Source organism: Perna viridis, chromosome 5 (genome assembly GCF_037379345.1).
Source record: "Perna viridis isolate PV_CMFRI_1.1 ecotype Kerala chromosome 5, ASM3737934v1, whole genome shotgun sequence".
Lineage (NCBI taxonomy): Eukaryota > Metazoa > Mollusca > Bivalvia > Mytilida > Mytilidae > Perna > Perna viridis.
In genome coordinates this window covers 50,327,408-50,337,515 of record NC_142449.1, presented here as the reverse complement: position 1 = coordinate 50,337,515, position 10,108 = coordinate 50,327,408, and the positions used below count along the sequence as shown (strand labels likewise).

Sequence of the window (10,108 nt, the reverse complement as noted above, 5' to 3'; positions counted from 1 at the left end):
AATAGTGATTATATTAACGTATATTTACTTTAAAGATCATTTTAGTGTGACATGCTAAAAATAAAGGTTGTGTCTGAAAAGACATAATCCTTTCTATGTGTTCATTTTAAAGTAGTATTTATAAGAAAAAGCAGAGGCTCTGCATCAATCCATTTTTTTTTTTTGCTGACTTAGTGCAACTTATATACATAACGTTTTTTTTCTCAGAATTCCCGAAGTATTTACCATTTTAAATGGCAGTCAGAAGAAATTGTGATACCTGGTTGCCATGACTACAGGTATACAGGTAGGTTTCTATTGATTATCAGATTTCTAAAGTGATAAAATGATGGAGATTTCTGTAATCGGTAAGAACCAAACATCAATTATGAATTTATAAAAAAAAATGGTATTTAAAAATACAATTATTTTTTTTAAATACTGTATATTTTATATATTTCTATTACATCTATATTCATAATGATAAAGTGCTTACATGGAAACTACTTCCATGCTCTTTTCTTCACAATTTTTCTTGCACGATCGGCATTTATAAAAGACGGTTATGATTTATAAATTTTGGCCACGACAAATATCAACAGATACGTGTATAAATTGCCTTTTAATATCATGTCATGTCTTTTTGATATAGGAGTACTGTTTTTGGTAGCATTAAAACTGGGCGTGGTCAGAGGCACAGCACAATGTCAGGACGACGAGGTATTTGTTTGTATTAATTCAGAGCAACATTTTTGTGAACATTCTTTATGGGAGTGAAGCAAGTGTTCATTTTGTGGTTTAGAATCAATATATTAAGAAAAAAAGAGTCCTTTTGTTATACATGTACATGTATGACCTGTAGAAATATACTTCTTTAATTGAGTGGCAAAATATCAGTAAAAAACGTACTGACCTTTAACGGTCACTAAAGGTTACTTAATCAAGACGGTGATCTTTGTGGCTTAATTGACCACACGAAACTCAACAAAATCATGAAAGAAAATATATGTTAAATGTGCACACCATGCTTTTTATTTATAGAAGCTTTAGATTATTTCATTGTCATTTTCTCGTCTAAAAAGTATATACATACATTAAAATCAAATTCTTAGATTAAAATTTTGACTCTTTTTGCGTAAACCGAAATATAGGCAAATCATTGGACTTCTCAATTTCAGATTTTTTGTCTGGACTCTGGTCGATGTATCCTGAAAGAATCCGACTGTACCAAAGGGCAGCACATTGTGAGTGGATGTCCGCCTGACGAAGTTTTCTGTCTTCAAACTGGAAGATGCATTAAACAGGAACCACCATGCCATGAAAGAGAAACTAAATTTCAGTGTGAAGAAGATGAGGTTTTTTGTCTTGTCTCTGGAAAATGCATTAAGAAAGACATCAACTGTAACGGCGTTGACGAAACAATAGAGCATTGTTCATTAGGCCAAGTAAAATGCCTCCAAACAGGCAAATGTATTGACATTCAAGATACAGTTTGCAAAAACTCGAAACATGTTATGAGAACAACATGTTTTGACGACGAAGTGTTCTGCATACAGAGAGGTCAATGTGTACCCAAGGAGTCGGTGTGTCAGACTGAACATAAAGAAGTCATCACAGTTTGCCAAAATGGAGAGGTAATGTGCCTCCAAACTGGTGCATGTATTGAAAATGCATATTCTTGTGACCGTAGTAACGAGCCTTTTGATCACATTTGTGATTCAGGCAAAATCTTCTGTCTTATGGTTGGAAAATGCGTTGACATAGAAAACACTTGCCAGGAGACAGACCAGAGGGACCTAGAAAAAGTATGTGACACTGGTCAAGTATTTTGTCTTAATGAAGGAACATGTATCGACATGATACACACGTGCGACAATACCGAATCTCGTAATCCAAAGAAGAATAGTATGTGCAAAACCGATGAAATATTTTGTCTTCACAGTGGAGAATGCAGAAAGAGAAAAGACGTCGTCGATTGTAACGAAGACGACGACCACAGTGATGGCCAAATATGCCCGGTGGATGAAGTATTTTGCCTCCAGACTCAACAGTGTGTTGCAAAACAGCAACATTGTGATGAATCGGAGGAACATGAATTTCATTGCAGTATGGACGAACTGTTTTGCTTGCAGAGTAGGAAATGTATACCTATACAGCCCACTTGTGACTCAAACGGCCACAGGAATGGCGCGGATAATCACTGCAGTGATGGTGAAGTATTCTGTTTGCAACATGACAAATGCGTCTCTATAACTCAAACGTGCATTAATGAAGGAAGTCGTTCAAGAAATGGATCATGTCCCGATGGGTTCATTAAATGCTTAATGGCTGGAAAATGTGTCGCCAACAACGACCTCTGTGAATCTGATCAAACAAACAGCAACAGCCAATGTGAACATGAAGAGATGTTCTGTTTGCAACTTGGCACGTGCATTAAAACTTTGTCACTGTGTTCGAATGCAACAGACGCGCTACACAATGCCGAAACATGTAGTAATAATGACGTGTTGTGCCTACAGACAGGTAAGTGTGTATCTCAGTCCGATGTTCGCTGCAGTGATGACGGCTCACATGGAGTAACATCGTCAACAGAATGTACAGACGGAACAACATTTTGCTTACAGTCGGGAAAGTGTGTTTCTTCATCTTGCGACACCGGAACAATCGAGACTACTACTGTGTCCACGTGTGGGTTTGGTTTAGTCTTTTGTCTAAAAACGGGGACTTGTCTTCCACCATCAACTTGCGCTGAAGATTCTTCAATCGATGATTATGAACAATGTAGCACAAACGATGTTTTTTGTCTACACTCTAGTAAATGCGTGGCTCTTATTACATCCTTATGTATGAATAATAGCACAGGAACAACAATGGACAGTTGCAAGGATGATGAAACATTTTGTCTCCTTTCTGGAAATTGTGTTCCCAATTCCTGCTTAAATGTAACGAGTTATACAGAGAATAACCAACTAAACATATCAACGGATACAACAACAAATGGAAAGGTCGAACCTTTATCAACAGAGGCTCCAAGCATTGACATTGTCCATTTACTTCTGCCAGAAGCATTGTTTATTGGCGAAGCATATGTCTTTACAGCAGCTGACGTTCTGATGGAGTATGGTATTACTGAAATCAATCTAAACTGCTCACATAATGTAAAGTTGCAAAATTTAGACCGTAAGTATATAGTTTTCGAAAATTGTCTTTTAGAAAACCACATAGCATTCTCATGGGTTTCTATCAAAAAGAAGTGCGTCCAATCTGTGCCTTTGATGCAGACCGAGCTGCCGAATTATTTTATTTCATTTTTGTCATTTTGCTTTTAGTTGCTTAATGTCAATTGTTGCTTGTATGCCTGCATTAATGCCAATATAAAATTCAATTTCTTTTAAATAACGACTGTAGTAACACGATCGATAATGTTTCTTTCCAGTAACTACATGTATAACTATATCATTTTCACTTACTGACTTAAGTGTAAGTGTTTGTAAGAATCAGGCAAAATTGGAAAAATCAGAAACATGCATTTCAAAACCCCACCCACCTGACAATATGATTTCACTCAACGATGCTTTCTTTATTTGAAAAGACCAGTATTTGATCTCTGCATCACTGGATTTGCTCAGAAATTTTTCAACAGAATCTTAGAAAAATAAGATTTCTGTCAGAATTATCTGCCCTTGAAATGTTTATTTTCAGTGCATTTCAATAAAATTGTATCTCAATTGTCCAGCGTGACATCAACAATTTTGTCTGTTTTCCTTGATTCTGATGGTGCAAATAATCAAATTACACTATCAAAATGATGTTTTTTTTACCATGTTACACTTACTGCCTGATTCTTACAGGGAGTGACACTTAATTTAATAGGTGCCGTTGTTGCCTCACACAAGCTTCAATCTCTACAATTCTAATAAAAGTATATCTAGCCAAACTTAATCTCAATTATGAACGGACAGAATACTAAAACATAAAGACCTATAACTTTCACAAAAGATATAGGTCTTAGGCTTTATGGAATATATTGTTCATTTGATCCATTTGCAATCGAAATTTCTGGTAAAAGTATTCGAGATTGATTCTTGCAACTGAAATAAAAAAAATAAATCTGATTCTTTATATCTTGCATTCATTGATATATTTCGTAAAGAAACTAATTAAGTGCTCGTTAAAATTCATTTCTTCTAATAAGCCAAGGTTTTGACAAAGAATAATATTTGGATGGCTTTACCATGTGTGCGATATATTTGCTCTTTAAGAGTATGAAAGACCATTCTCCTGACCTAACTCGCATTCTTTGAAAAATCGGGCGAGCAGGTATATGCTTTAACCAGGTGTCCGACTCTGATAAAGCCAAGAGGGTATAATTTTCATATTCCATTAATGACCAATACTGAAAAAAGGAGAAACCTTTGCATTTCAGAAAATCCGGTTAATATGCTTGAAATGTCTCCAATGCGTCCGTTACCATTGTCACGTAAGTTACAGTGTCTCGGATCACTGTATTATTGTACTGATTGATGTCATTTAACGTTATTATAATTGCAAGTTCATGGGTATTTATATAGTGATGCAATGTAGTTTTGTCTTTTTTTTGTCTACGAAATTATGTTTATAGTATCGGTATACATGTATGTGTTGTTGTTGTTTTTTTGTTTTTTGTTTGTTTTTGTAGTGTTTAATTAATTAAACTGTACTTATCTGTTTAAGTTCAAGTTTAAAGGACATTTGTTCTAACTTTGTATGTTTCCTGTTGCTGTCTATGTCACGTGATATTATTATTGTCATTTGTTTAATTGTCATTTTATGTTTTACTCTTGTGCTTAAATATCTTACACTGAGAAGAAGTGTTCACCCGTCTAGTCGACACAACGTGTAACATGAGCCATGAATATACATTTTTAATTTCGAAGTACTAATCCACATAAAATGCAGACAATGCAAAGTGGTTCATAATGTGGAAAAACTTATCGAACAAACGATGTTTTATGGGGATCTACATTTGCTACATTTTAATGTGACGATAGTCCTTTCTGTATTTATATCTATATTTTTGAGAAAACCATACATGCAACTCTCGCTTGAATCACACACACACACACACACACAAAACAAAAAAAAACAAACAAACAAAAAAACAAAAACAAAAAATCAAGAACGACAACTCTTGCAAAGTGCCACAAATTTATACGCAATCTATTGAATGTCAAACTATGAGGGATGGTCTATAATTGTTTCTGAATTAGAAATAAAAGTTACTTTGGTATGTTTTTGACATGCATGAATTACCTCCTGTCTGTTTTATACAGACTGATAGTACAAAATTCGTAAAACTTGCAAAGATGTGTGATAGTACCTTAACGACCATTTATAAGTACAGAAAACGATACTTTTTATTTATAAAACAATACAAGCATTGTGCACATTTATAATTGTACTTTACAGTTTTTGTCAGTTTTGATCATTATGTATTTTATCATCGCGTTCAGCTGATATCATTGTCTATTATATATCTAGGTAAAAAGCAAGGTCCTAATTTTTCGGCATTTAAGATAAAGGCTGAACCTCAGTCATCAATTACAGCTTGGCAAAAGTTCATTTCACACTCAAAATCATTGACTTCACATTATTAATCCATTGATTATTATTTATTTTTTACATTTCCTGTCACATCCCCTAAAATCCAAATTGCCCATATAAATCTCAGATTGATGTTTTTAGGATATGGTTACTGAGAGATTGAAAACTCAACTGTGATATGTCATTTCACACTGTTGGATGCCAATCCTACCTCAGTATGTGTTTCATTATTTTACTATGATATCAAGATTTATATTTTTGAATTTTAGAAACGCAAATAAATGCTCCACCAGCGTTTATTGGTAGAGTAGTACTTTCAGTAACTTCTGAAGGAGACGCATTTTGTGTAGCCCATACACAAGGTAAGCTAAGTTTCCTTTAGCACTAGCAAATTCACATCAGGTACGGATCCAGATATTTTGAAAATGGGGTTCCATGCTTTTGTTTGGTCATATTTACCTTAATTTTGCATAAAATTAAGTTTACCAACAAATGGTTTTCAATCACCAGAATCACTAGGTCCGACACTGGATATTTGGCATCTTTAATGAGAGTTGTTTCGTGCGTTTATATAATTCATGGTAACTCAGTCACAATTCATTAATGAATCTCAAATTTCATTCAAATGGAACCTTTTATTAGCGAAATGATAGGCATTACACATTTTTTTTTAACTTCATGAACATGTTACATTTTTTTGTAATCCAACATTCTTGTTTATGGTAATAAAACCAGCGCGTTTTCAAGAAAATGTGTTTGCACGAGTTTGCATCGTCTTCAGAACGTAATTTGGTCTGTGTGCGCACGCAATAATAGATCATTTTCCCTCTAGAAAAAGACCCTTTGGTAGTTAGTTGATGAGTATGCTCAGTATACACTTCCGCGAGGTAGGGCTTGGGTAGAACAAAAGAATTTTCCTCGCGGAAGTGTATATTGAGCATGCTCTACGCATGCTCATCGACTATTCTACAGTTAGCACAAATGGGTCTATACGCAAAAAGCCTTGCGGTGTACTTTTCAATATATTTTTTTTAAAAATTAAAAATATAAAAAGACGGGGTTTGGTACCATGCACGACTGAAATGTAAAAACTTTGAAAAGCACACTTGTGTCGGAGCAGACGTGTGTTGGAGAATTAGGTGACCATTAACAAACATTGATGACCCGAAGATGTTCCGCTAAAAATGCAATTTTTATTTTTTCTATGTTCAGACATGCCATACAGGAGTTTTGTGTTCCACATTGTAATCATACCCACCTCTCAAGTACCAACGGTAACCTTCGCCAAAGACGTGCAGGAAGTAGAGGAGGATACACAGTTCGTTTACTTTATAGACTGGACAAACTGGTATAATATGACACTGCCTGGTAAATATATTTTGAAAAAATGAACTATGATGTTTTGTTCATTATAACACAAAAAAGATCACTAGTATTACATGTTTGATATTTTGCCCATAGCATTTCATTCGTTACAAATTATAGTAACATATTGTACCTTGTATTTCCGCTAACAAAACAATTTGGATTTAATTTTCCCGATTCCTCCACTTATGTAATCCTTCAAAATGCAAAATTATTATTTATTGTACATTTTATTGTACGATTTTCGTAACACTATATGTCAATTCAATAAGATATAATGTGCTATTGATCTCTTTCGAGTTCTAATTCAGGTTCTTATCATATAAATGCGTCAAAACGTTAATTCGTTCTAGCTGATAAATAAAAGTAACTTAGGAATAAACGCCATTCTTTAATGGCCAGCTACGACGATTTACACCGCGCATAACTATTTTGGTAAAATTACACGAGTTTCGACTATACTTAGTAACCAAATAGTGATCATACATAAAGGCGAGTTAGCAAAATTATTTTGCCCCTATTCCTTTGGCAACTGAAATTAAAAGCAAATGTTTTAACAATGCATCGTTTGTTGATATGCACTAACACTTACATATTTCTTAAACAGATAACTTGTTTGATATATCAGGGATAAATGTGTCAAACGTAAACAAGGAAAACTTTACCGCAGAGTACAGAACAAAACTGATGGTGGCATATCAAAACAGAGGTTTACCTATTTCCCTCCGGCTTGCCTCAGTCCCTAACAACCTGTATAACGTACCAGTTGCCATATTAGAAGTCCATGTTGGTTCTAGATGGATTCCAAGAATGAGTATAGATATAAACCCAGCAAAAGACATGTATAGAATAAGATTTACAGAAACGTGTAGCTGCCAGTTTTTAATGGAACTACATCAAGTGCATCCAAATGGGTCACATCTTCATGATTCTATGACGTTTGAGGTAACAAATGTAGTGAAATATTACAAATCCTGAAATTTTCAAGTTCGTTTTATATTTTCGCTATCTTTGCGGGAAGAACTGAAATGCGAAATTTAAACTTAGAATCGGAGAATATTTTCTTCGAAGAGCATGGTTTTACTATTCCAGGAACGATCGTAAATTGAAACGGCGAAACCACGAAAGTACGGAGCGAATACTTCTTGGTTTACAGGGAACATGTTATTTCATATTGTTTTCGCTTTAAAATTGTCTTTGCATTCATTTGTGTATATTTATTGACTTCAAACGCGTTTGATTTTTTTGCATAAATTCTGTTCTAAAAATTATAATGTATCAATGTATAATTTTTTTTGTGAAAAGTTAGTCAGAGGAACCAAGATAAGGGTGGCATTCCAAAAGTAGATAATCCAGGGATAACGACTAGACCAAGAAAATACACACACACACACACACACTCACACTCACACACGAGAACAAGAAATAAAAAAAAACAAAACAAAACAAAACAAGACGCACATACATATAGAAACAAAAACCAAAAGAGCAACCCGGACTCAAAACTCAGAGCATTTACAATATTATCTTTTTTGTTGAACTCGAGCGAAATTAGAAACATTGTACTAAAGCATATTGCCGCTTTAAACGTACATGGATATTTATATGTTACAGATGGTTCCTGTAAACGACGCCCCAGTACTGACACATAGGGCAAAAATAAGGTACAGCGATATAGTCGAATCAATTTTGCATTACCCTTATGTACACACTGAAATAGAGTTCAAAGTCGCCGATATTACTGATCATTTATATACGGATGCAGACGAGCATGATATCATCGGGATTGCAGTGATTGGACAGTTGTCTGACAAGTTAGGTTCGTATTTACATATAACATTTCCGTGCATTACTGAAACGGTAACGACACTAAAAGTAAAGAGTAAGAAATTCTGAAGGATAGAAAATCCTAATCTATCGTAAATATCTATATGTATATATACTAGAACTTTTTAAGTAAAATAACTAGAAATGAACAGAATTACACCTATACAAATAATGCTGTGGCTACTTACTTTTATATTCAAAATAAATCTGTTTAAATACGGTATCATACCATACCAAAATTTGTAAAATTTTTGCTAAATAAAGGGGTATTTAAAAGTATTTCAACAATATAAATGTTTAGGCTTTATACCGGTATTCTAAACGACAAAGAGGAGACGTTCTCGTTACTATTATACTACAAGAATAGCGAAAAACAAAATAGCTAATTTTTGTTTTAAATATAAAGGTGTGTGGGAATATTCCAACCACAATAATTGGAGCAGCTTTCCAGTAATAGAAGTTTCTGACGTCACAGTGAAACTCAATCCTACAATTTATCGTCTCGGTCCAAACAGGACAATTCGATTTGTACCCAATAACAGGTAAAATACAATGCAATTTTGAATATTAGACTTTATATAACTTGTAGACAGAAAATATGAAAGACTTGAGACAAGAACATATCTAGAACATATAATGTTTGCATATGTCATATGCAGCAACTTTAAAACTATATATGAAGGGTAATTACAAAATTTTCGAACAGATAAAATCTAGACATTAGTCAAAAGGAATAGTAAACTGAAAGTCTATATAACAAATGGCAATATCAGGGTAAAACCGGAAAATTGGAAACCACCGCAATAGTCATGATTTGATACAGGCATTTCAAAATGAAAGGTATGTATTTAAGAAAAAAAACATTTTGTTCTTCTGATTTGATTCCTTTTATATTTGTTTTACTTAAGATTTCAACAAAGCGCTCCAAATTTAATATCATAACCACTTTGAATGCTTTAAAGATGGGGATATTGCATCCTCTCCTTTTTTAAACCCTCCAAATATTCTATTTTATTTCAAGCTCTCTGTTATGGAGTCGACATGAAGCAATGTCATACACAAAACTGTTGATCTTAGCATTTGATGATAGCATCGAAACCAATGTAGATCACATCATCCATGAGGAGATACAGTTATTTCATTGTTCTGGTGGGCATTTTAAGGTAAAATTTTAGTTTTATTCGATAAATGGAAACAAAGTTATAATTATAATAAATTACAATTTCAACTTAAAGAACAAAGATTTAAATGACAAATATAGACAAGAAACTGAATGTTTTTAAGTCGGGAAAACGGGGAAAAAGCAGGACAATTTTACTTATTTTTCATTTTGGTATTGTCTTACAAGAATTTG

At 33.8% G+C, this 10,108-nt stretch overlaps 1 protein-coding gene across 1 annotated transcript in view; it reads left to right on the top strand.

Moving 5' to 3' along the window:
* Window positions 1-10,108, top strand: part of LOC148618110 (uncharacterized) — a 56,474-nt gene that overhangs the window by 18,709 nt on the left and 27,657 nt on the right. The window contains exons 2-10 of the mRNA XM_088585977.1: window positions 208-286; window positions 632-699; window positions 1,158-3,159; window positions 5,832-5,924; window positions 6,775-6,930; window positions 7,535-7,872; window positions 8,542-8,746; window positions 9,161-9,296; window positions 9,776-9,917. Coding sequence (XP_088442103.1) covers window positions 1,494-3,159; window positions 5,832-5,924; window positions 6,775-6,930; window positions 7,535-7,872; window positions 8,542-8,746; window positions 9,161-9,296; window positions 9,776-9,917 — 2,736 coding nt within the window. The 5' untranslated portion in view covers window positions 208-286; window positions 632-699; window positions 1,158-1,493. The remainder of the gene's footprint in view (window positions 1-207; window positions 287-631; window positions 700-1,157; window positions 3,160-5,831; window positions 5,925-6,774; window positions 6,931-7,534; window positions 7,873-8,541; window positions 8,747-9,160; window positions 9,297-9,775; window positions 9,918-10,108) is intronic.